This window comes from Dysidea avara, chromosome 7 (assembly GCF_963678975.1).
Source record: "Dysidea avara chromosome 7, odDysAvar1.4, whole genome shotgun sequence".
Classification (NCBI taxonomy): Eukaryota; Metazoa; Porifera; class Demospongiae; order Dictyoceratida; family Dysideidae; genus Dysidea; species Dysidea avara.
The window spans coordinates 18,110,870-18,137,167 of NC_089278.1; the positions used below are offsets into that span (position 1 = coordinate 18,110,870).

Sequence of the window (26,298 nt, forward strand, 5' to 3'; positions counted from 1 at the left end):
CATCCTTTAGGTCCACAATAATTATAGCTATTATAGCTAGTCGTGCATGACTGTCACTTATTCCTATACAACTCTTGATTAATGTAGTCCACTTAGAAAGTATTATAAATTACATATTTGTGCATAAAACAATCCTGAAACATATGAAATAGCTTTAGCTTTTAGTTCCCCAGACTCCCTGCTCCATGTGCCTACTACCATGGTGCTAAGAATCTTATAGCTACTTGCAAAGATTGCTGCCTGCAAAGATTGCTGCCTGCAAAGATTGCTGCAAAACAATCAGATTCTTCTGAAGCCTTACACTTAAAGAAGCAGCCAAGAAAATAAAGTTATGAGCAATAACATGAGGGTACTTGACAAGGGCAGATCCAGGGTTTGGCAATGGGATCTATGATTTGATTAAAATTTTGAGGTATGACTATCACATTCTAGTTTTGCAACCCACACACCAATAGTAAAAAGTAACAGCTATGCACATTCCGTAGCTAGCTAAACTATAGGCTGTTACTATTAAAAATTCCTCAGAGAGGCACAACCCTTTTTAAAAAGCCAGGATCCAACACTGTAGCTAGTGTCAAGTAGTCCACTTGTGTCACATGATATAGGTGCCAATTCAGTCTGTCACTGCGGCCAAAGGTCTTGAATAGTGTAATTACCTTGCATAGGTAGCTAATCAGGCTTGCATAGCCACCGAGAGCCGTATTCTGGCATAACGTTTAGTATTTTAATCAGAAGTATGGCTCCTCCACAAGGAGATGGGGGGGAGGGCATTTGCCCCATCCTGGATCTGCCATTGAACTTAGTCCAGCCATATTCAGCGGACTGGACTACAGATTGTTGATTTTTGCACATTCTATGTTTGGATGCATTGAGGGGAGCCTGTATATAGCACTTTTAAACACTGAATACAAACAGAAACTGTAAATTTGGTTAGCTACTGCTTGTTATGATGCTATACTACTCCTTCGTAATGCTGCAGCGAATGAGGCAGTGATAGTTCAACTTGCCAGCTGATATTCTTCATACCCTTAGAGCAAGCTAGTCTCTATTTTAGTGCAAGGGATTACTGAATAGAGATTTTCAAAATAGGCACTTATAATCTCTAATTGATAAGCCCTTGTATTCACCTGAGCTGAAATATAGGTCTGGTCTTGCAAGATTAGCTTCCTACTCTAGGGACATCTCAAAGGATATGGTCAAATGGCAAGTTGATTGTTAACACTATCATGTTCCCTGCAGCATTAATATACACCAGTATTGAATTTATTAAGACACTTTTTGCATATTCTACTGCTGGTATTTTGGTTTGCAGGTTCATGCACTAAAGGTCCTTAACTACAGAGCAAGACTCAACATATTCAACTACAGAATGTGCAAAAAACAAAAACATGACAGTCAGTCCAGTAGTTCATTTCACTAAGTAGTGATGACCCACAGAAAATTACAGATTTACAATTATTATACTAATTAACAGGCCTGTTGTATGCTACATGGAAGCTGGGACACTGGCTCACCTGGACTAATGTTAACACATGCAAGTGAACAACCACGCTGCCATGTTAGTGTGTACATACTGGGTTTCAAGTTATAAATAAAGCATCACCTTGCTCATGCTATACAAATAATAAAACACTCATGCAGTGCTTGGCCTCAATGCTAATGAAGTACTCAGTTTTGCCTCATGCTTTACTAGCATTTCCACTGGGTACCTTGTCCTTTATTATCCGTATAGCACTCATGGCAATGCTTTAACATTTAATGTAAAGTTCCAGCTGCAAATAACTCCATTTCAGCATACACTGAAGCATACTTGCTTTTGCATACTTGAGTATCTGTTTAGCTATAGCATTTAATAATAGTGCCAAAATCAAACTATACAAATGATCAATGTAATAAACTAACTACATGACATGGTTAATAGTGATTAGGTAGCTATACATAAGCATGACATGAGAGGTATCAAGACACACGGTAGTGTGTCGTGCGGCCCAAGAAGCCGGCGCGCCACACCGTGAGTATATTGACAGGAAGAACGAAAACGTCATTTTCACACCTTTGTATCTCGGTGATCACTTATCTGATTGGAACCAAATTTGCTACACAGTTGCCCGCCAGCCAAGGGAGTCTACATTCCAAATTTGAAGGAAATCGCTCCAGCCATTTCTGAGATACGAGCTGCCAAAGTTTCGTTTTTTTTTCTTCGTTTTTTTTTTCTTTTTCTTCTTCTTCTTCGTCTTTTCGCACACTTGCAAAAATTGCTATAACAAGCAAACGCGTACTCCGATCGCCTTGAAATTTGGCACACAGAAAGGGAGTCCAAAGGCGAATCCTAGCATCAACCTTGGTACAAATCCTATGAATGGTTCAGGAGTTATGACCAATTATTCGCGTAAAACAAGATCGATTTGTTGTCACGCCTACAGGGTAAACCGCTTCATGGAATGAGTTGAAAATTGCTATTTAGATGGAGTAACCATCGTAGGAGTGCCTTTTAGTGGTTTGAAAGGAATCGAGATAAAGACCACGGAGATATGACACAAAACCCAACCTGTGTCACAATTACGCGATCGATTTTTATGAAAAAAAAAATATTAGTTTTCACGCCTACTAGGCAAACCGCTTAGAGCAATGAGCTGAAAATCGGTGTATAGCTGGAATAATCTTCATAGAAAATCCTTGCAGTAGTACAGAAGAATCGGTTTACAAACCACTGAGTTATGATTCGAAAGCCAACTCCGTGTAGCAAATGCGAGATCGAGATACTCTAATAGAACAGTCACCCTAATAGAGCATTCGGCTAATTTATTTACTCCATTATAGAATTTTATTACATCACAAGTTATTCTGTAGGGAGTTCAGCTGCAAACAGTTAATCTTATAGACAGTTCAGCAAGAAGACAGTCACCATGTGGAGAGTTAAGCAAATATACCACTATAGAGATTCAGAACATTACAAGTCACACTGAAGAAAGTTCAGCTATAAACAAGTCATGCACTGTGTAGAGAATTCAGCTACAATTAAGTCACTCTCTAGAGAATTTAGTTACACAGAATTCAGCTACACACAAGTCACTGTGGAGAGAGTTCTGCTACAAACAAATTACCCTTTAGAGTGATCAGCTACAAACAAAACACTTTGCAGGGTGTTCAACTGCAACAAATCAATTACCTTTAGAGCGATCAGCAATGAACAAATCAATACAAATCTACCTGTAGAGAGATCAGCTAGAAACAAATCACCCTGAAGAGAATTCAGCTACAAAAAATCACCCTGTAGAGACATCAGCTAGAAACTAGACACAATGTAAGGAGTTCAGCTACAAGCAATCACCCTGTAGAGAGTTCAGCTAAAACAAATCAAACTGCAGAGAGATCAACTACAAACAAATCACCTTATAGAGAGTTCAGCTACAAACAAATCTCCCTGTAGAGAGATCAGCTAGAAGAAGTTACCTTGTAGAGAGTTCAGCTTCAAACAAATCACCCTGTAGAAAGATCAGCTAGAAGAGGTCACCTTGTAGGGAGTTCAGTTACAAAAAAACCACCATGTAGAGAGCTCAGCTACAAACTAGTGACCTTGTAGAGACATCAGCTAGAAGAAGTTACCTTGTAGAGAGTTCAGCTACAAAGAAACCATTTTTTAAAGAGCTCAGCTGCAAACAAACCACCTGTACAGAATTCAGCTACAAATAAATCACCCTGTAGAAAGATGAGCTAGAAAAAGTTACCTTGTAGAGAGTTCAGTTACAATTTAAACCACCATGTAGAGAATTCAGCTAAAAACTAGTGACCCTGTAAAGACATCAGCTAGAAGAAGTTATCTTGAGAGAGTTCAACTACAAAGAAACCATCATGTAGAGAGTTCAGCTACAAACAAATCTACCTGTAGAGAGATCAGCTAGAAGAAGTTACCTTGTAGAGAGTTCAGCTTCAAACAAAGCACCCTGTAGAAAGATCAGCTAGAAGAGGTCACCTTGTAGAGAGTTCAGTTACAAAAAAACCACCATGTAGAGAGCTCAGCTACAAACTAGTGACATTGTAGAGACATCAGCTAGAAGAAGTTACCTTGTAGAGAGTTCAGCTACAAAGAAACCATTCTTTAAAGAGCTCAGCTGCAAACAAACCACCTGTACAGAATTCAGCTACAAATAAATCACCCTGTAGAAAGATGAGCTAGAAAAAGTTACCTTGTAGATAGTTCAGCTACAAACAAATCACCATGTAGAGAGATCAGCTAGAAGAAGTTAATTTGTAGAGAGTTCAGCTACAAAGAAACCATCATTTAGAGAGTTCAGCTTCAAACAAATCACCTGTAGAGAGTTCAGTTACAAACAAATCTCCCTGTAGAGAGATCAGCTAGAAGAAGTTACCTTGTAGATCGTTCAGCTACGAACAAGTCACCCTGTAGAGAGATCAGCTAGAAGAAGTTACCTTGTAGAGAGTTCAGCTACAAAGAAAACACCAAGTAGAGAGTTCAGCTGCAAAGAAATCACCCTGTAGAAAATTCTGCCAGAAACAAATTGCCCCGTAGAAAGATCAGTTAGAAGAAGTTACCTTGTAGAGAGTTCAGCTACAAAGAAACCATTCTGTAAAGAGCTCAGCTGCAAACAAACCACCTGTACAGAATTCAGCTACAAACAAATCACCCTGCAGAGAGATCAACTAGAAGAAGTTAACTTGTAGAGAGTTCAGCTACAAAGAAACCATCATTTAGAAAGTTCAGTTACAAACAAATCTCCCTGTAGAGAGATCAGCTAGAAGAAGTTACCTTGTAGAGAGTGAAGCTACAAACAAATCACCCTATTGAAAGATCAGCTAGAAGAAGTCACCTTGTAGAAAGTTCTGTTACAAAGAAACCACCATGTAGAGAGTTCAGCTACAAACTAGCTACCTTGTAGAGACATCAGCTGGAAAAGTTACCTTGTAGAGAGTTCAGCTACAAAGAAACCATTCTGTAAAGAGCTCAGCTGCAAACAAATCACCTGTACAGAATTCAGCTATGAACAAATCATCCTGTAGAGAGATCAGCTAGAAGAAGTTACCTTGTAGATAGTTCAGCTACAAACAAATCACCCTGTAGAGAGATTAGTTAGAAGAAATTACCTTGTAGAGTGTTCAGCTACAAAGAAACCATCATGTAGAGAGTTCAGCTGCAAAGAAATCACCCTGTAGAAAATTCTGCCAGAAACAAATTGCCCTGTAGAAAGATCAGTTAGAAGAAGTTACCTTTTAGAGAGTTCAGCTACAAAGAAACCACCTGTACAGAATTCAGCTACAAACAAATCACCTGTACAGAATTCAGCTACATACAAATCACCTGTAGAGAGTTCAGCTACAAACAAATCTCCCTGTAGAGAGATCAGCTAGAAGAAGTTACTTTGTAGATAGTTCAGCTACAAACAAATCACCCTGTAGAAAGATCAGTTAGAAGAAGTTACTTTGTAGAGAGTTCAGTTACAAAGAAACCATTCTGTAAAGAGCTCAGCTGCAAACAAATCACCTGTAAAGAATTCAGCTACAAACAAATCACCCTGTAGAGAGATCAGCTAGAAGAAGTTACCTTGTAGATAGTTCAGCTACAAAAAATCTCCCTGTAGAGAGATCAGCTAGAAGAAATTACCTTGTAGAGAGTTCAGCTACAAAGAAACTATCATGTAGAGAGTTCAGCTGCAAAGAAATCACCACTGTCCAAATTTCAAGGCAATAGCTCTTTCCAATCTGAAGTTATCAATTGTCAAAGTTGGCAAATTGGATGTGTGTGGAAGACCCCTTTTCGCAAATCCGATCACATATGTATTATATATATATAATTTGTACATTTACTGATAAAATATTTAAAGTACATCTACTTCATCTTTTCGTCTTCCTGTAGTAAAGAAAAAAAACATAGGTTAAAAAAGTCCCAAAGCTGGCCATAGGCCGGCTTTGGGGTATACAAATACAAAAAGAAATGAAATCTAATCCAAAACAGCCAAACTGTAAAAAAAGTGTGCGGCCCTCAGAAAGGCTATGGTGAAAAAAGATGTGAAATCCAAGGTGGCGGCCAAGAAATGGCTGTGATGGTAGGTTAATGGTAAAAATTTTAATAACGACAATTCAGGTGAATTTTTGTGCCCCTTCACAAAATTTACCTGAATTGTCATTATTAAATTTTTTACCATTAACCTACCATCACAGCCATTTCTTGGCCGCCACCTTGGATTTCACATCTTTTTTCACCATAGCTTTTCTGAGGGCCGCACACTTTTTTTACAGCTTGGCTGTTTTGGATTAGATAGTAACATAATGAATGTTAACAATTTACTGCAATTAATGTCAAATGGTATTCAGTTTCCTGTTGAAAATATGAAGTATTATAGCAACATAAACATTATATTATGATAGTGAAGGCATCATTGTGTACATTATTATCTACAGAGAACACTGCTAGCTATGCATAAAATCAATGTGAAGTTTAGTGAACTACTATCAGTAATACTTTTAGCTATGCATGCTCAAATGGGTCTCATATTATTTTAGTCTAGATTACTCTGATGTGCTACTTACAACTAGAGCTGTACCGATAATTGGATAGGCCAAACTATCGGCCACCGATTTGGCAATTTTTGCCAATATCGGCATCGGTACAGAACAGTACGAGGACCGATATCGCTACCGATATTTATACAGCAATAGTTTGTACATAAACGGATTATAATATTGGTTTTCTACGTCATCCATGTGGCTGTTCAGTAGCATGCAGTGGCTTATTGTTCACTGGACAGCAGGCACTACGCTACGAGAAGCCATACAAATACAAGCGATTCTAGTGTTTGTTGCTGGAAAGCTTATCAGTCTTAAAAATAAATGAAGCAGTTATATATAGTACCTTTGTAAAAAAAGAACAGTCACAAGAAAACCTACTGTACCAGCCTTCACACAAGCCAATAAAATGCGGAGTAATGCAGAAATATCCGTTTAAGGCTCCATGGGAGTATGTTTGTGGGTGCCTAATTGTCTGGATTGCACAATAGAAACCCAAGCCACTATCACCACAGGCATAGAGTTAGCAATGAATATATCCACATGTTGTTGTAGAGTAGGTAACTGTACACTTTTGCATAGATTAACTATGACTTTTGTTTGTAATGCAAATATCGGATCGACTATCGGTTATCGGCTTCTTTTGTGGTATCCATATCAGATATCGGTACATGCTAAAATCCCATATCAGTACAGCTCTACGGCAGACAGAGCAGTCAACTGTATATTAACTAACAATCAATAATCACCTCCTACCTGCATCAGTTTTTGCTGCACTAGGTGATGGCCTAAAGATTATGGATGGTTTTCTTTTCAGTGCGTATATACCAGTTACAACACTCTGTATCATATTTGCCAATGCACATTAATGGTTGATTTCAAATCACATTAAAAGCTGCTTATGATCATTATCCCATATGGTAACTGTAGGTTGACCAGGACTACCATGGATAACACTGTCAGGTAATGCAATATCCCTAATAGTGAGCATAAACCTATCATTAACTTCAAATATATTATCACCAATTATTGGAACATCAAATAGAACACTGGTCACTCCAGCAGGAAATGTGACAGTGTATGGTCCAGAATCATAATCAACACCTCCTGTAATATTATCACTGTTATTCTTCAGCCCCCCAATCACCCCCCCTAAATCTGCCCTTGATACATGGAGTGCTTGTTAGTTCAGTAGCAGCTACTTAACTATTGTGACATAGACTAGGCCCTAGATTCATAGTTAGCCATTGTTCTAACTCTTTAGCACGTATATTACTTTGACCTCGCCTATTTGCAGAATCTTGGAATCCATCATTAAAGACAACATCCAGGAACATCTGATGGCTAATAATGTGATACCTCCTCATCAGCACGGCTTTACTCCTGGAAGATCCTGTTCAACTCAACTGTTATTGGCCATGAACGATTGTACCAAAGTGCTTGGTGATGGCCATTCTGTTGATACCTTGTACTTTGATTTTGCCAAGGCATTTGATTCCGTCCTGCACAACCGTTTAATTTCCAAGTTGCAAGGGTGTGGCATATCTGGCAAGCTGCTAGCGTGGGTGAGGAATTTTCTTGAGCAGAAAGTTGTACTGAACAGTTATACATCATATCGATCAAGTGTCAGTAGTGGAGTGCCTCAAGGCTCTGTTTTGAGCCCTATTTTGTTTAATATATATGTTAGCGACATGCCCTTAATAGTTAATAGTCCCATTTTTCAATTTGCATAACTATTAGGACTGTGGACGACTTTTGCCAACTTTAACAAGATATAAATTTGCTTTTTGCATGGTCCAAGAAATGGCAACTGAAGTTCAACATTAGTAAGTGTAATTGGTTACACTTAAGAAAATCCTCATGGATTTGGTGAATATGTAATTGATGGCACTGCTATTACATCTTGTGATGTTGTAAAGGACTTGGGAATAATGATTGACAATCAGTTAAAGTTTCACGATCATACCACCACAGTTGCCAAGAAAGCTAACAGACTACTAGCAGTTATTTGCAAGACTTTTCAGTATTTTGACCATACTACATTCATCAACTTGTATAAATCATATATCCGCCCAGTGTTAGAGTATGGTAACATCATCTGGGAACCGCAATACATTCTAGATCAAGAACAAATAGAGAAGATACAGAGAAGAGCCACAAAATTGGTCCAGGGTCTTCAAAACTGCACATATAATGATCGCCTCACTGCTTTAAACTTGCCATCACTTAAATACCGTAGACTGCATGGAGATATGATAATGTTCTACCAGCTATTACACAGCCATTTCAGTCTAGATACATCAGATCTGTTTACTACTACAACTTTATCAACAACTAGGGGTCACAATTACAAGTTATTTAAACCTCGAGCAGCATCAAGAGTGAGATCTACTTTTTCACTGTACGAGCCATCAATGGCTGGAACAGTTTACCCAATCACATAGTTAATGCACCCACACTTACTGATTTTAAAAATTTCCTTAACAGTAGCTGGTCTACTTTATTGTATGATTATTAATTAGTTAATTATTTTGTATATAAGTTTTTGCTATGTAATTGCAAATTTGTTAAATTCTTTTTGTACAGATCAGGCTTTACAGGCTCCTTGAGCCTTCTTCACCTGTAACACAAATACTAATGATTTGTCCCGTCCCGTAAAATAGTAGTGTGACAATTCCCGGAATTGTTCCGTCCCATCCCGAAAAGTAGGTGACCCCCACAGTGGTCTAGTCTGGCGCGGCCGCCCCTTCGCAAACAGGAGGGGCGGCCGCGCCAGACTAACAGTGGTCATGAATGACTAGAGGCTAAATCTACAATTGATTCCATGCGCAAAGTAGTATATTATAATGCCAGGCTCTAACTTAGAATACACTAAAACGCCACTACCTGGTGTGGATGCAGCCACCTTCGGTCCCGGCACACTGCTGGACTGGTTCTTGAGCTGCTTCTAGTGTCCGACATTTCAGTCAGGTGTCTCTGGTGTCCATAGTGTTTCCAGTATCCTTGGTGTTTCCAGTGTCCCTGGTGTTTCCAGTGTCCCTGGTGTCTCTGGTGTTTCCAGTGTCCACGGTGTTTCTAGTGTGTTCCAGTGTCCTGGTGTTTCCAGTGTCTCTGGTGTTTTCAGTGTCCATGGTGTTTTCAGTGTCCATGGTGTTTTCAGTGTCCATGGTGCCGCACAACATGCCCATGTAATTATGGAGCCAACATTGTAGCTAATAAGCATCTGCTGTCTTTAGCATATTTTGATGATATAATAAAATTAGCTAGCCGGCTATATCTAATCTATCACAACAATGCATTATATACCCTCAAGTCTTTGTCTTTTAGTGAGGTGCATGCTTAGCAAAATCATTGTTAGCTACAGGGTGGATATAAAAGAACCATTAAGTTCAGGGTGTACCTAGGATTTTTCAAAGGTGGTTTAAACTAGAAAGTAGATGCAGGATCAGATGCTGGGGGCTGCAGACGCTTATGACAATTTAACTTTACAGACTGTCAAAAGGCAGTAGTCTGACTGCACATAATAAATTAAAGTACATATAATGTATATGGTCAATTTAGCCACTGAACTGACCTATATAGTCATTTGCCTGATTTTAGAGTACCAGTTAACATTGCAATATACGTTACCCAGTATATCAAGCAAGAGCTGTGGTAATCAGTGACAGTGATGAGTACTCACGTAGTTCAGTTAAGCACCTGAAGTAAATTGTCATATAAAGTTACGTACAAGTTAGGGACCATGTACATCTTATTTGTAAAAAAAAGCAGGCTAATGAGATATTGCTGCAGATGCAAGTTTTCATAAGCAATTGTAGAGGATTTTAGTGTTACATGCAGTGACTGTTCTATTAGAGTATTTCACTGATTGCTCTATTAGAGTATCTCGATCTTGCATAACTATTTTTTGGGCAGGGGCTGTGCCTCTCCCCCTGCATGGATCTGCCACTATAATGGTGTACATGATGTAGCTATACTCCTGCTATATATTTTGTATGCAAACAAATCAACAGTAGCACCATAGCCTGGGCTTTGCTTGTTACTAACAATTTTAGTAGGGGTTTCCTGAAACCTTCCTCAGCACGCCCCTGAAGTTCCTAATAATGTTGTACTTATGAATTAGAAAATGATATGCATAAAATCCTTTGATAATAAGGTCTTTATAATCAGAGGTAGGGACCCGCCGATTATGCTGGCATAATTATGAGCATAATAGGTGCCTGAAAGCATTGAGCATAATGCTAGAACATTTTGTAACAGTATGAATTCTTGCTTAAAACTCTCACAGAAAGATCGATATACTCTAATAGAACAGTCAGTAACTCTAATAGAACAATCACAACGCTGACTGTTCTATTAGAGTATATCGATCTTTTCTGTGATATGCATTTTAACAAGTAAGTCTGTGCTTCAGCTACTATAGTTTATCCATAAACTGGAAATTATTAGCAGAGCATGGTAACTGAGGCATAAATAATTGGGCACAATTTGAGCATAATAGGTAAGTATTGAGCATAAATTTAAGCATAATAGGTAAATTTTTGAGCAGTGCAGCATAGCATAATAGGTAAAATTTTGAGCATAATCAGCGGGTCCCTAATCAGAGGCCTCTAGAGAGTTCTCTAAAATAGTTAGAGACCTCCTATACATAGGCATAGCAGATAGGTAGCTGTATAATGTGCATATCTCCATTTGAGGGAGTCTTCACCTAGTCTGGTGTGGCTGCCCCTTCACTTGCAGGAAGCGAAGGGGCGGCCATGCCAGACTAGTCATCACCATGGACACAGTCACAAAGAACACCTCACTAATGCTTACAAGTAGATCAGCAAACTTTGTTTGATAGATAACAATGCGGAAAATGATTGTGGGTTTAATTTTGTGCAAGATATGCTTTACTCAACCCACTATCTATTTACTAGTATAAATATATACCCCACCATTTAGAGATCGCCCATGCAGTGGCTTTAAAAACCCTCGGCTTTGCCTTGGGCTTTTGAAATCACCAAGATCCTCATGGTAGGTGTATCTATGAGGAGGTGCCCACCTGACTAGGCAGAAAATTACCGGTATGAAAAAGGCTTCAGTATAGTAGCTACATTTGTATACCATGGAGTGAAATTTCTACTTCTAGCAATATTTAATTGTGCTTAGCTTTCCTTTTTACAAGTAAAAGCTAATAGTTAGTTTTAGATATTTGGCATTCAATTTGTGTACAGATGTCTAATGATGGTAGAATATTAAATGGCAACTAACATTGCTTTATGTATTTTGGTATTATCTTTTTAATTAAAAGAATCATTGTAAAAATATGGAGGCTACATTTGGACTTGCTGGAGCTGGCCAGTCACTATAACAAGGTGGCTTCGTTACTAAGGTGGCCACAACGAAGTAACTGCTCTTGGGTTCCAACAGCAACACTAAGATACCACTACCAGCAGCAGCAGAGTCTGAGAGAGGAGAGTAAGACCTTGATTAATTTAATGGTTCAAATCCCAACAGTCACCAGATTGCAATATTTCATGGAAGAATTGGCACATTAATTACATTACGCTAGCTAGTATGTGCATGGGGCTACACATACAAACATGAATCCACTGACAAAAATGGAATGACTACAAAAAGCATTATTTAATTAGATTTCTAATTATAATTACCTACAATTAAGTGTATCAAGGATGTGTCTTATGTACCCAAGTAAATAGAGAAAGTATGTTTATCTATTCCTATGACTAAAAAGTGCAGGCTATAGCAGCCTATCAGATCACAGTTTGCATCACCTACATTTATGATAATACTATAATGTTTGGTGTAGAAATATTCCTAAACCCAACACTCTACATCATTTATAACAATGAAGAGTATTTATTTGCATGAATGCTCTATTAGGGTATATTTTGGCTATCCTGATTGCTCTATTAGAGTATCTCAATCTTTTTAAAGGAAAACTTTCAAGTCTCCTATGTAGATCCTTCCCTGAGAGATGAATATAACTTTCACATGCTACTGTATGCATGTATGACTGTAGTGAAGTAAAAGTCCAGTACAACCACACTTGAATAAAATTAACGATATCTAGGTTGGTGTTGTGTTGAAAAACATACAAACACCATAAAATACTTAATTGTACCTAACTGCAGTAATTGTTAAAAGGGATGTCAAAGCAAATGCAATTACAGTCATGTGGTGATATTATTTACATATGTTGTTTACTTCTTGGTACGTGGTAAAACAGCTGGCTTTATTTTAGCAAGTATGCTGCTTTGATTCTCCATATTCTCAACATCTTCATCTTTAATCGACACTGCATCATCATCAACTTTCATATCAACTTCAAATGTTGATTCTTTTATTTCATGCCTCTCTGGTGTTGATTCATTGACCTCAGTTTCATCATCATTAAGATTAGTCTCTTTCTCACTTCCAGCATCTTGCTCTTCAATGATTGATTCTTCTAGTTGTTTAAAGGTCTTCAGCTTCACTGGCTCTTCAATAAACACATTGTCTTCTGCATGCACAAAAAAGATATGACTAACTAATGTTCTAGAAATGTATAACAACATCTGCATACCTAATGCAATGTCCGAGGCTTCTTTTGATGGATGTCTCCTCTCTAGTGTTGTGCTTAAGTAATCACCACCACTGGTACTGCTTCCCACAGATATGGTTGATATTTTCTTACCACGAAGACTAACATCACTTTGCGAAGCTATACAAGGACAGAGTAATATACATATGCTCATATATATACACATACATGCATGTACGTATATGCATACACAAGTATAACACTGCAATAAGGGAAAGAACTATGATCAAGAGTTTATAATATATAAACTCTTGCTATGATAGACAATATAAATAAATGAGGCTATTATCATTCAACAAAACTAAAGCAGCCATTTTCTCTATATTCTGTTGTTACAGCTCTACACACAGAGAACACAGCGTGAAGTTAGGATCTGTTAAAGTTCAACTGTATGAGACATGGTACAAAATAGTGTTGTTTTAGTTAACCATAACTAAAACTAAAAGTACTTTTAGTAAGGTAAATATGTATTAGTTAACTAAAACTATAACTAAAAGCAAATCCATATTATAACTAAAACCAAGAGTAAATAATAGAGAAGAGAGTATCCAACTGCCATATACCATATCAAAAATTATCCTGTAAAGTCCACTCTACTTGTTAAAACATTTTCAAAGAAGGTGTTAAATTAGTCTATTAAACAAGTGGTGTGCACACAGGCTTTGTATTGTGTGTAAGTATTGAAGGTGATGATTTACGAATGGCTCAAGGCACGAACTGCCTGCATGCTATTTGGAATTACATGAGGAAGGTGAAGTTGAAATATCAACATGTATTTGGCACAAATACAAGGATATGACAGCCATTTTGAAGAAAAGTACACGTGACAAAATAATAAAAAATGACGTAACGTGACTGTTCCCCTACAAAAGGGCCACGTTGTCAAGTCTCATTGGCTTCTTTGTAGTTCTTTGATTGAAATCTTGCATAGCACAGTTACCTACTCAGCATCAATTTTCTGCTGGCAGTTGTGCAGGCATTGTAAATAACCTAGGAGAAACATATCAACTAAAACATAAAACAGGGTGAGGTGGGAGGTACATGTTGATATTTCAACCTCACCTTCCTCATGTAATTCCAAATAGCATGCAGACACTTCGTGCCTTGAGCCAATCGTAAATTACATTTCGGAAGGCTCCGTTTCATATCAACATGTATGGTTTGAAGCACCATGGGATGCCAAAACACTTGTGCCAAACTTAGTTTTGTCATCCCCATCCAAATTCCTATGATAAAGCTTCTGGAAGGTGCCTTCTGAGGACCAGTCCACAGCCTCTAGTATCTGCTTAGTTGTAACACCTGCTCCAGCTGCTTTAGAGCAGGCAGCTCCACGTACAGAGTGTGACTTGAAGATGCTAACATCTATCCCGGCATCCTTCATGGTCTCCTTAAGCCACCTGGCAATTGTAGAGGAGGTCACTGGGTTGTGCTTCCCAACCCAAGAGAGAAACAAACAAGTTTTTGGTGTAGATGATTGAAAATCTCTAAATTCCTTGGTACGCTCTTCATAGGCCTTTAGTGTTACCATTGAGCATAATATAGGGTCATCCGCACGGAAAGAAAAAATCTGGTATGTGCTTAGATGACCTGTTCTGCTTTGCTAAATGAGTCGGTCAGAATGTCACTCCATCTGACCGATAAGACCTCCATTGAATAATCAGGTTGGATAGGTCAGTTGATCGAGAAGGTCTAGTCAAGGCTAACAACATCACAGTTTAAAGTGTTAGTTGCCTAAGGGTCAGTCCCTCATTGTTACCCAAACTCTTGAGGTAGTTAATTACTGTACTTACATCCCAAAAGGACGAATATCTAGGCATGGGTGGTGTTTGATGAAAAGCACCCTTCACCAGCCTCGCAACTGCAGGATGTGATCCTACACTGACTCCATCCACTGCTTCATGCACTGAAGATATTGCTGAGCGGTAACAATTAAGAAACTGATACTGGTAGCCTTGAAAGGAAAGGTCAGCAAGGAAGTTCACGACATCTGCTATAGGTCCTGAAAGGGGATTTCTACTCCACTTGTTACACCAGCTAACCCATTTAGCAAAGGAGGAACCATAGCTGGAATTGGTCTTGTATCTCCATGAGGCGAGCATAAGGCTCAAAGCCTCTGAAGAAAAACCCTGTGATGAGTAGGATTGCCTGAGATAGGCCAGGCGATCAGTTGGGGCACACCCTGTTTCATTAGAAACTCCTGACCCATTGGCATCACTACCAAATCTGGCCATGTCGGTAGAAGTAGAGGGTAATTCTCCAGGAGTTCCAGCACTACTGGAAACCACGATTGAGTCTTCCAGAAGGGAGTTATCAGCACTACTCGTGCTAATGTATCTTCACCTTGGAGAGACAACGATGGATCAAACACCACGGTGGATTGGCATAACCCCGCTGTTGTGACCAATCCTGCATGAAGGCATCTGTCGCTGTGGCTTCCGGGTCGGCTCTCCAGCTGTAAAACCGGGGAAGCTGTTTGCTCAGGCGAGAAGCAAACAAGTCCACCTCCAGGGGCCCCATCATTTCCTTGATTCTCTGAAATATGTCTGGATTGAGCATCCAATTGCAACGATCTTGGACTGAACGTGACTCCTGATCTGCTATTGCATTGAGGTGACCAGGCAGGTGCTCCGCTGTGAGCGAGATATTCCTTGCAATGCACCAATTCCAAATTGTGATTGCTAACTGGCACAGGAGGTTGGAGGCAGTGCCTCCCTTGTGATTGATGTATGTCACCGCCGTCACGTTGTCCAAGCGGAAGAGCACCACTATGCCTGTCCAGGTCTTCCCAAATGCCTGTAGGGCTAGGAACGCTGCTAACAGCTCCAGATGATGCTCCTGTTCCTGTACTGACCAAATGCGTCCTGTCCGGGTCTGGCCATTCAGTATGGCACCCCAGCCCTGGTTGGATGCATCGGACACTCTATTGTCACAGATGGGGCTGGTAGGGTAACAGGGGTTGACAGGAATTTCCTGTCTAGGGATATCCACCATGATAGATCGGATTTGCTCATTGGATCCAGCTGCACTACAGTATTGAATTTGCTGGTTGCCCCTTCCTGCACCTGATGCTCTGGATGCACAGAGTTCATCAGGAATTGCAGTGCTCTGTAATGAAGAGGGGCTGTTGGGAGGGCTCGCATAGTAGCTGTTGCTTTGCCCACAAATTGGGCTACCTCACTTACTGACACTGATGTCTTCACCATTAATCTGCGAGCATCTTGTTGGATCTTCCTTATTTTCTCTTGGGGAATTGATAATGTCATGGACTGGGTGTGTATCTTGAACCCAAGAAATTCCAGCCTCTGTGTGGGTTCTAGTAGGGATTTATTGTGATTGATTATCAATCCCAAACATTCGAAAAGCTGGCAAATCAATGGAATCATCTGCTGTATCTGGACTTTGTCTTGATGTAAGATCAACAGATCATCCAGATATATTATTAGGCGACAACCAACCTGCCTTAGAAACCCTACTACTGGTTTCATTAACTTTGTGAATGCCCTCGGTGCAGACGACAGGCCGAATGGTAGGCAGGTGAATTTGTAACATTTCTCTTCCCAGAGGAAGGTGAGAAGTGGTTGATGGTCTGGATGGATTGGGACTTGGAGGTATGCATCCTTCAAATCCATTTTGGCCATCCAGTCCCCTGGCTGGAGGGGATCTGGGAGGAGGTGAAGGCCCTCCATCTTGAAGTGCTCTTGTCTCACAAACTGATTGAGGCCCTTCAGATTTATTACTGGCCTCTGACCCCCATCCTTCTTCTCCACAAGAAATATCTGGGACAGATAGTTGTCTGGAGAGAGCAGAGTCTCTACAATTGCCCTTTTGGATAGCAACTCTGCAATTTCTGCTGTTATTAAGGTTGCATTCTCTGTTGAGGTTTGTATTTGATGTGGCATGTGGGTCTGGCATGGTGCATTTATCAAGTCTAGTTGGTAACCAGCCACAGTTTGGAGGACCCATTGATCTTGAGTCAGCACTTCCCAGTTTGTTAGGAAGTGTGACACTTGCCCAGCCACCTTTGGGCAGCTTATTAGCAGGTTCATGTTGTTTATGAGAGCCTGTATGTGATGTGCTTCTAAACCCTGCAATTGAATATTGGTCACAGGATTTAATGAATGAATTACAATGTCTGTTGAATCATGCACACAACTGACTGTTAATTGTCATTTCTTTTGTTTCATGGCAGATTTGCTGCTGCTGGGTTGCCATCCCCTTTGTTTGTAGTGGCCGCTGTTGTAGTGGGAGCCACCCCCGCAGCCCTTGAACTTTTGGGGGTGACTCTTCTGAAAATCCCATCGAGGTTGCTTGTCAATGTTCAGTGTTTTTGTCAGTGCTGCTGCAGTCTCCAGTCTTTCTTTAGCTAGTGTAGCAAAATTGTCTCCAAACAATAGGGGTGCAGCCTCCTTGAAATCAGCATCCCTCACAAGGCTTTTCAGTCGGGAGTTCAACTGTGTAAGAATGGCCTTCCTCCGGTCTGTAGTGTTCTGGGCACTAGCATTTCCTAACAACTGTAAGGATGTTTGTATAGCTGCAATCACCTCAGCTGGTAACTCTAACTCTTCTGCCCTCTCCAACACATAGACCAACGGGTTTACCGTGTCTAGCCAGAAGTTCTGTAGACGGCTTGCAGCTCTGTCTGCTCTTTGAGAGATTGTGGGGATCGTAGCTGCGACCACAGGGTCTAACTCGGGGAATTTCAACCACCGTGAGTCAGGTACTCCATATTTCTCGGCACGCTTCACTCTCTCACTGTTCTTCAATTTCGACTTGAACGCTGTTTCAATAAAAGCAGCCACCTCCTCAGACATTTCAACAAGCTTAGATCTGCCGCTTCCACCATTCGCACGAAGGTCCACAAACGGTTCATCCTCCTCTTCATCCCCACTGTGATTGTCAGTAACTTCCGAAACAGTTTTTCTCCTCTCGTTAGGAGGAGCATTATTGCCGGGTTCTATGTCGCTGTTTTGCGAACCGGCCAGGTTATCACCACTGTATGTGGCCCCGTTCTTAAGTGTCTCTATTTCAGCCTGCATGGCATTGATGCTGCTGCACAGATTGGCGATGACTTTCTTCGTTTCTTCATCCATAGTCTCCTGTCGAACGTCTTAGCATGTGTAGACTGTCAGAGCCAAATAAAAATGACGATGAGACTTGACAACGTGGCCCTTTTATAGGGGAACAGTCACGTTACGTCATTTTTTATTATTTTGTCATGTGTAATTTTCTTCAAAATGGCTGTCATACCCTTGTATTTGTGCCAAATACATGTTGATATGAAACGGAGCCTTCCGAAATGTAATTACTAGATATGAACACTTCTATGATACCCTAAATTTTACTGAAATATGCAGAAAGACTTAACATGATCATTTTTGATATTGTATATGGCAATTGGATACTCTCTCTCTATTATTTACTCTTGCTAAAACTAAATCTATAACTAAAAACAGCAGAAAATTTACTAAAACTAAACCTAAAACTAAAAAGAATTATAACTAACTAAAACCAAAAGATTTTCTTATGCACAACGAAAACTACAACTTAAACTAAAAGGTTTTCATGTTTTTAGCTAAAACTATAAAACAATAAATACAATAAAACCATAACTAAATCTATAACTAAAATGAATCAAGAAGGATTACTATAACTAAAATTAAAATTATTGAAGAAACTAGCTATGACTATAACTAAAATTAAAATTAAAACTCTTTACTAAAACAACACCATGTTGCTCAGACCACTGCATGTGTAAGTTCACATATGTTCTACAGGTGGAACAAAGCACAAAATGAAACTGTACTGCTGTATGTAACATCCAAACATCAATATATGCTATAGTTTGTGACCTGATGGTGGTTTAGTTAGCTATACCTAAAACTAAAAGTACTTTAGTAAGGCAAATACGTATTAGTTAACTAAAACTAAATCTATAACTAAAAAGAATTTGAAAAGATTACATCTGATATGGCGTGCCGGTTGCCCCAGCTATATCAATTATCGTCTGAAAAGTGAAGTATCCATTATGCTTCATTGTCAACTATGTTCAACCCATTACACAGCATTTTGAATCAAGAACTGTTCGAAAAGCACCTCTGCAATCCAAGCATACCAAAAGAAAGAAATGGTGTCATGCACCCCAGTTATATCAATTATCATCTGAAAAGTGAAGCATCCATTACGCTTTGTTGTGGCTATGTTCAACCCATTACATAGCAGTACGAATCAAGAACTTTTCGAAAAGCATCTCTGCAATCAAAATAGCCACTATGAAAAATATGGACGATTTCTGTTATGAAGGGGAGCCATCACATGCTACAGAGGTTTGCAGAATGTTTGCAAAAAAACCGTAAAGCGTCAACCGAAAAACATGATCCATCAACTTTGAAATGCACCACCACAACTTTGATAGGTCACGTTTCTGGTGACTTCCTGTATTGTAAAGATTCTGCAATCCTCTGTACCGCCAAATCAACACTTTTTGCTCTCAGCAAAGATGAATGGGACACAAAGGAGGACACTGGTAAGTGGAGGACACTGGTAAGTCCATGAAGATGCATTGTGTGTACTGCAGTATGCCAAAAGGCACCTATCGGGCTGAAGTGAGACATCAAACAGTGAAAAAATCAAACCCATAGCCTTAGCCATTATCAAGTTATGCTTGTTTGAAGGCATCAGGCAGTTAGTCAGTCAGTCACTAGAAAATTTCGTTAAATATTTTTAAAAATCCTGCTTGTTTGGGCTTAGTTTTACCTAGCCAATACTGCCTCATTGTCATCAGTGAAAATTGAGGCTGGTTTTTGGGTGATGTTATTTCGTGGGCCATGCCTACTCCTTTGTGGTCCCTGTTATACAGTACTATTGTACAGGCTCTATATGGCCTTTATTTATCACATAAGGCTTTTATAGCGAACAAAGTTGTGCTTACGTGGGTGCGGAAAGACAAACAAATATACATGCAAACACACACACACTTTTCAGAAAACAATTTCAGTAAACCAGGCACGCCCACAGAAAAGGCCGGCTGTGGGCGTGCACCTGGTTTAAAAAATCATATATATTCAAAATGTTTCAATGTAACATTGAATGCATGTTTGGGCTTGATTATAAGCTGCCAATACACTGTAAATTACTTGCCAAGGCAGTGTTGTGGTTAATTTAAAAAGTCAACCACCAAGTTTAAGTCCAGCAAAAAGGAAAAGGCATGGAAAGTACTGCATAGTTGCAAATATAGAAAAAAAAAGCCACAGTAGGAAAGTGTGCTAGCAAGCATGACACTGTAAATAAGGCTGTGAGGCACTTTAAAACTATAAGAAACTACAGTGAGGGACTGTACCTTAGGGAGCTGAAGTACATGTTTTCATTAGCTAGACTAGACAAAGCAGTAGAAGTGACCAGTCTGAAAAGAAAATCATGGCAGTACTCTTTACCAAAAACAGGTGTCCAAAACTCATTGGAGATGTAATGGCCTTTAACCATTGATTGGTTCATATGTAAAGTGTAATATGAGTGTTAACATGTTGGTTGCTGGGGCCCACCCCTGGGAATAGTGGCAACCGCCACCATTTATAGAGGATTAAACTACACATATGTGCTCATATATATAATACATTTATTTACCTAGCTATCCACCCTTCCACCGCACCAAGCACTACATTGCCTACTCTTTTCCTAATGCTAATCACATAACATTTTCCCACGAAGCCAGTAGTGTACGTGACAATACACAAGTTCAACAATCATGCAACAAGAATACAATGATACCATAATAGCAAGTAAGATTATATCTACATGAGATCGTGCATGACATGACAATATATATATATATATATATATATATATATATAATATAGATTATATAATATGTGATATAGAGAGGATGAGTTTGGATGAATAACGGGCAACTGAGGAAATCATAGGGCAGGCAGTAAGTTCTTCCATAAATAGGATATATGAATGAACATAGCATTTGCAAGTGATGATAGCAAACTGCTAAGACATGTCAAATCGCAGCAATTGATCACTATAGCAACCAAAATGACAGACCAAGCTATGTCATGAACATTAATATTGGCATCAATTGATAAAGCATTACAGCTACATAACTAGCATCTAATTTACCCGCCCTCAATCCTCAGTCACCACCTAGCTAAAATAAATAAGTAACAAAAGTTCTAACAAATTGTATACCTTATACATAGTGTACAAGCAGCCTTGCCTATATGTACACATATATCTAATTTATATCCAAATAGTGGGCGGGTGGGTGGGAACTTTTCTTTAACTAGGCCATTCACCTTTCAAGAACGTGGCATGTCACGTGACCGCAAACCTGTTAAACCAGTTTGTTGATTACACAATACTTGAAACCATCTCAACATTACTTCACGTGCTTAGATCATAGCGTACCCTTACGCTATAGCGTGCACTTAGGTCACAGAAATTATGTGCAAGTTCTTATAGTGCTATATCACGATATATGCAGCATGCATGTTAACTTCAATTTATTGTGATACAATAAATTACATTTAATATGTTGGTTGCTGGGGCCCACCCCTGGGAATAGTGGCAACTGCCACCATTTATAGAGGATTAAACTACACATATGTGCTCATATATATAATACATTTATTTACCTAGCTATCCATCCTTCCACCGCACCAAGCACTACATTGCCTACTCTTTTCTTAATGCTAATTACATAACATTTTCCCACGAAGCCAGTAGTGTACATGACAATACACAAGTTCAACAATCATGCAACAAGAATACAATGATACCATATTAGCAAGTAAGATTATATCTACATGAAATCGTGCATGACATGACAATATATATACATATATATAATATAGATCATATAATATGTGATATAGAGAGGATGAGTTTGGATGAATAACGGGCAACTGAGGAATCATAGGGCAGGCAGTAAGTTCTTCCATAAATAGGATATATGAATGAACATAGCATTTGCAAGTGATGATAGCAAACCGCTAAGACATGTCAAATTGCAGCAATTGATCACTAGCAACCAAAATGACAGACCAAGCTATGTCATGAACATTAATATTGGCATCAATTGATACAGCATTACAGCTACATAACTAGCATCTAATTCACCCAAATTCCTCCAAATTTCCCCTGTTGCCCAAGCTTGCTGTACCCCGAGCTTGCTGTATCCCACATATAAAATTATAATAGTACACAGACAGTAATATTATTGTAGTTATAATAACCACACATAGCACAAGTATGCATGAAGTATTTGACACATCCTGATGGTATAAATTACGACAATACCAAATGAGAATACAACTAAGTGAGCCTGCATGTGTACCGATAGCGGTAAGCATCTTACTAAGCAGAGTTTTTGCAGGACCAGCAGGAACTAATGCCTGAGAACCTGTGAGTACCAAGTAGAGTGCAGGTATAGCATAAGTATAAAGGAGTGTGTAAATATGACATGAATGCAATGTACACAGTCGGCCTGCCAATTGATTGTATGCGAGTGTCAACTACCTGTATGCAGGACAAATGTATGTACATATTAGTGAGCATTAAGTGACTTTGCAAATACTGATATGCATTTTTGCAAGCATGTAAGCAGAACATAAATGTAAAAGCCCATAAGCAGCAGCAACAGTTGTATTCCAAGTCTGAATACAGCCAAGTACTATACATACAGACATTGCCGGGTAAGCACGAGTAAACTTGCAATTAGAGCTAAACAGGTTACATATGTAGTACAAAAGCCTACAATGATTTTAGGCATGTAGCAGTTTATATTGTATGCAGATACTTTCAAGTTTAAAGTACAAGAGTACTCTTGTGCACACAGACACTATGTACTGACGAAGGCAAGTGCAACTGAGGATTGGAGGTATGTACCCCCAAAACAAGCTGGTAAATGTTGATATACGCACCCAGCCTCCTACCTGCATGCAGCCACCAATGAACATGTATATGCCTGAGTATGGAGCATGCCTGCGAAAGCAACAGCCATTGAGCTATATAGGTATGCAACAGTTGGTGTATACTGGAGATATTACAAGTTACATTAGCAACCGAACGAAATATTTAATTGCATAAGGACATAGATAGGTTGTAGAGGTATGGAAAAGCTTGTAAAGGGTCCCTAGACAATAACCTATCCTACTGTTAAACCAGGGAAAGGAAACCCTATAGTAAGGTGTTATTATATACATGGAGAGGGGATGTGCAACCTTGGTGTAGATATGCGCACCTCCTAACTTCCTGTAGCCACCAATGGACCTGCATATGCATGGACATGGAGCAAGCCTGCAGAGAGTAACACAGCTGAAGTGCAGTGGTCACATATACATGTTCAACGACAGAAAGTTACTGCAATGTAACTAACCAGTGGCAATTTCATGTATGCAAAGGTGGAAATGGAATAACCCAAGCACGTCTAAGAGCTTTCATGCTTAAGGAGATAATAGTATTATTAAAGAAAAAAACACTTTTGACCGTAGAGATGTATACAAATACCCACTAGGTACATAATTAATAGCATAAAGTGGGGGAGGAGGGGGGGGGGGGGGGGGGGTTGGTGTAGAAGGAATTGGAGAGTGGTTACACATTAATTTGTAGTAGGTCAATCATGGAAGTATAATGATGTCAGTGACAGTGGCAGTAATGATGATGCATGAGCTAGTAAGATTAGACAACTGAGGTGGTCACTAAATAGTGTAGCAGTCGCATAAGCATGGTATTACATGAAAGCAACAGCAACAGTTAGGACATGCCTGTCTGCAGAAGCAGTGATAACTCACAAGGCTATAGTGAAGAGCATGCATGCCGTGGCAGTAACACTAGCAATGAAACAGTAGAAGTAAATTACTTGCGGCAGAGTTGTAGTTCAATAGTACTGGCAACAGTAATAGCAGACATGCAGGAGACATAAAATTCATGCAACAGCGCTTTGGTATATCATACGTTGCGTATCATGCAGCAGCAAGAGCATCACACAGTACTCCGCTAGTCTCCGCACTTTTGGTAGATCATGCAATAGTGGCACCCTTAAGCTCACAGCAGTGATTACATTTACGTGGCCGCAAAAATGTTTCATTAAGTGGCGATAATTTATTTTTATTTACTTTTAATTAATTAATTATTTTTTTTATGCTGGGGCCATGATATGCGTGCTGCAATAGTAACGTTCATGCAGCAGCCACAAATGGAATTGGGCAACTGAGGGGATCAGGTTGGGGTCACTAGACGCTGTAGTAGCCATACTTGGGCAGTATTGCATATCGACCAATTGATGTCTGGAATATATACGCTTTAACGGAAGTAGTAATAATGGTGGTAACATGCATGTGGTAGATGTAATCTCCATACAACGTCATCCTCAGAGCGATAGCAGTAGCGCAATAATATTCATGCAGTAGCAGCAGTAATAGCATTCTTGCAGCAGCGACAACATTCACGCAGCAGCACTCTCAGCACAATAGCAGCAGCAATAGCAGTATTCATGCAGCAGCAGCAGCAGCAGCAGCAGCAGCAGCAGCAGCAGCAGCAGCAGCAGCAGCAGCAGCAGCAGCAGCAGCAGCAGCAGCAGCAGCAGCAGCAGCAGCAGCAGCAGCAGCAGCAGCAGCAGCAGCAGCAGCAGCAGCAGCAGCAGCAGCAGCAGCAGCAGCAGCAGCAGCAGCAGCAGCAGCAGCAGCAGCAGCAGCAGCAGCAGCAGCAGCAGCAGCAGCAGCAGCAGCAGCAGCAGCAGCAGCAGCAGCAGCAGCAGCAGCAGCAGCAGCAGCAGCAGCAGCAGCAGCAGCAGCAGCAGCAGCAGCAGCAGCAGCAGCAGCAGCAGCAGCAGCAGCAGCAGCAGCAGCAGCAGCAGCAGCAGCAGCAGCAGCAGCAGCAGCAGCAGCAGCAGCAGCAGCAGCAGCAGCAGCAGCAGCAGCAGCAGCAGCAGCAGCAGCAGCAGCAGCAGCAGCAGCAGCAGCAGCAGCAGCAGCAGCAGCAGCAGCAGCAGCAGCAGCAGCAGCAGCAGCAGCAGCAGCAGCAGCAGCAGCAGCAGCAGCAGCAGCAGCAGCAGCAGCAGCAGCAGCAGCAGCAGCAGCAGCAGCAGCAGCAGCAGCAGCAGCAGCAGCAGCAGCAATACCACATTTATTTGATTAAACACCGCACCTTTAATAGTCGCAGCACTTGAGTGGTCCCACAATCGATTGTGAAAATAATGGCTTAAACATCGTTCACGAGAATCAAGTGGTAGTCGAGTTTGAATAGTCGCCGCATCGATTTTTGGAACTAAGGTAATAAACGCTGTTGCATTTAATCAAGTAAATACAGTATTCATGCAGGAGCACCCTCAGTGCAGCACCCTCAGTGCATTGGCAGCAGCAATAGCAATATTCATGCAGCAGCACCCTCAGTGCAATAGCAGCAGCAATAGCAATATTCATGCAGCAGCACCCTCAGTACAATAGTAGCAGCAATAACATTCATGCAGCAGTACTCTCTTAAGTGAATCATGCAACACACTTTGCATAGCGTAAAAGCACAATAGCCTCATATACTTGCAACAACTTGTGAGCGACCAGCCATCAAACATACAAAGTTGTAAGCCTCACATATAGCATGCTACCGGAGAAAGCTTATCCAGTAAATACTTGCCCATTGGTTGTGGTCCCATCCTCATCCCTCAGCTGCCACCAAACTATATGGAGGAGTGTACAAGTACAGTGAAATTAAAATACAATTTTTTTTCTGGCACTACATTTGTACAGCAGTATTCTCAGCCAATTATGCAACAGCAGCATATCATGCAGCAACACTCTCATTATACAACAGCAGCATATCATGCAGTGGCACTCTGATTATGCAACAGCCGCATATCATGCAGCAGCACTCTCAGCCAAACGTGTAACAGTAGCATATCATGCAATGCAGCACTCTCAATCATGCAATGGCAGCATATCATGCAGTAGCACTCTCATTATGAAACAGCAGCATGTCATGAAATGCAGCACTCTCAATCATGCAATGGCAGCATATCATGTAGCAGCATTCTCAATGCGATAGCATTAAGCTATTACGAGTTTCTGATTTTGCTTTTACCAGCAATATATGCTTGATAGCACCATCTGTGACCCTTAGCCGTAACCTAGCCAGTGCCTATATGTATCCAGCATAAGTAGTGCCTAGTGTCAGTGACCTAATAGAAACTGAAT

The 26,298-nt window shown here is 40.2% G+C and overlaps 3 protein-coding genes across 3 annotated transcripts in view; 1 reads left to right on the plus strand and 2 right to left on the minus strand.

Moving 5' to 3' along the window:
- LOC136261083 (uncharacterized) overlaps nucleotides 1–201 on the minus strand; it is a 3,664-nt gene extending 3,463 nt beyond the window's left edge. The window contains exon 1 of the mRNA XM_066055050.1: nucleotides 114–201. Within this exon, the coding sequence (XP_065911122.1) occupies nucleotides 114–201 (88 nt within the window). The remainder of the gene's footprint in view (nucleotides 1–113) is intronic.
- A 7,661-nt stretch (nucleotides 202–7,862) lies between these two features.
- LOC136261084 (uncharacterized) lies at nucleotides 7,863–8,966 on the plus strand. The gene is made up of 2 exons (XM_066055051.1): nucleotides 7,863–8,151; nucleotides 8,374–8,966. Exons 1-2 carry the CDS (start codon nucleotides 7,863–7,865, stop codon nucleotides 8,964–8,966), a joined length of 882 nt encoding a protein of 293 aa, XP_065911123.1.
- A 3,592-nt stretch (nucleotides 8,967–12,558) lies between these two features.
- LOC136261085 (latrophilin-like protein LAT-2) overlaps nucleotides 12,559–26,298 on the minus strand; it is a 29,324-nt gene continuing 15,584 nt past the window's right edge. Inside the window, exons 14-15 of the mRNA XM_066055052.1 lie at nucleotides 13,091–13,228; nucleotides 12,559–13,027 (exon numbers count right to left, since the gene is read on the minus strand). Coding sequence (XP_065911124.1) covers nucleotides 12,729–13,027; nucleotides 13,091–13,228 — 437 coding nt within the window. The 3' untranslated portion in view covers nucleotides 12,559–12,728. The remainder of the gene's footprint in view (nucleotides 13,028–13,090; nucleotides 13,229–26,298) is intronic.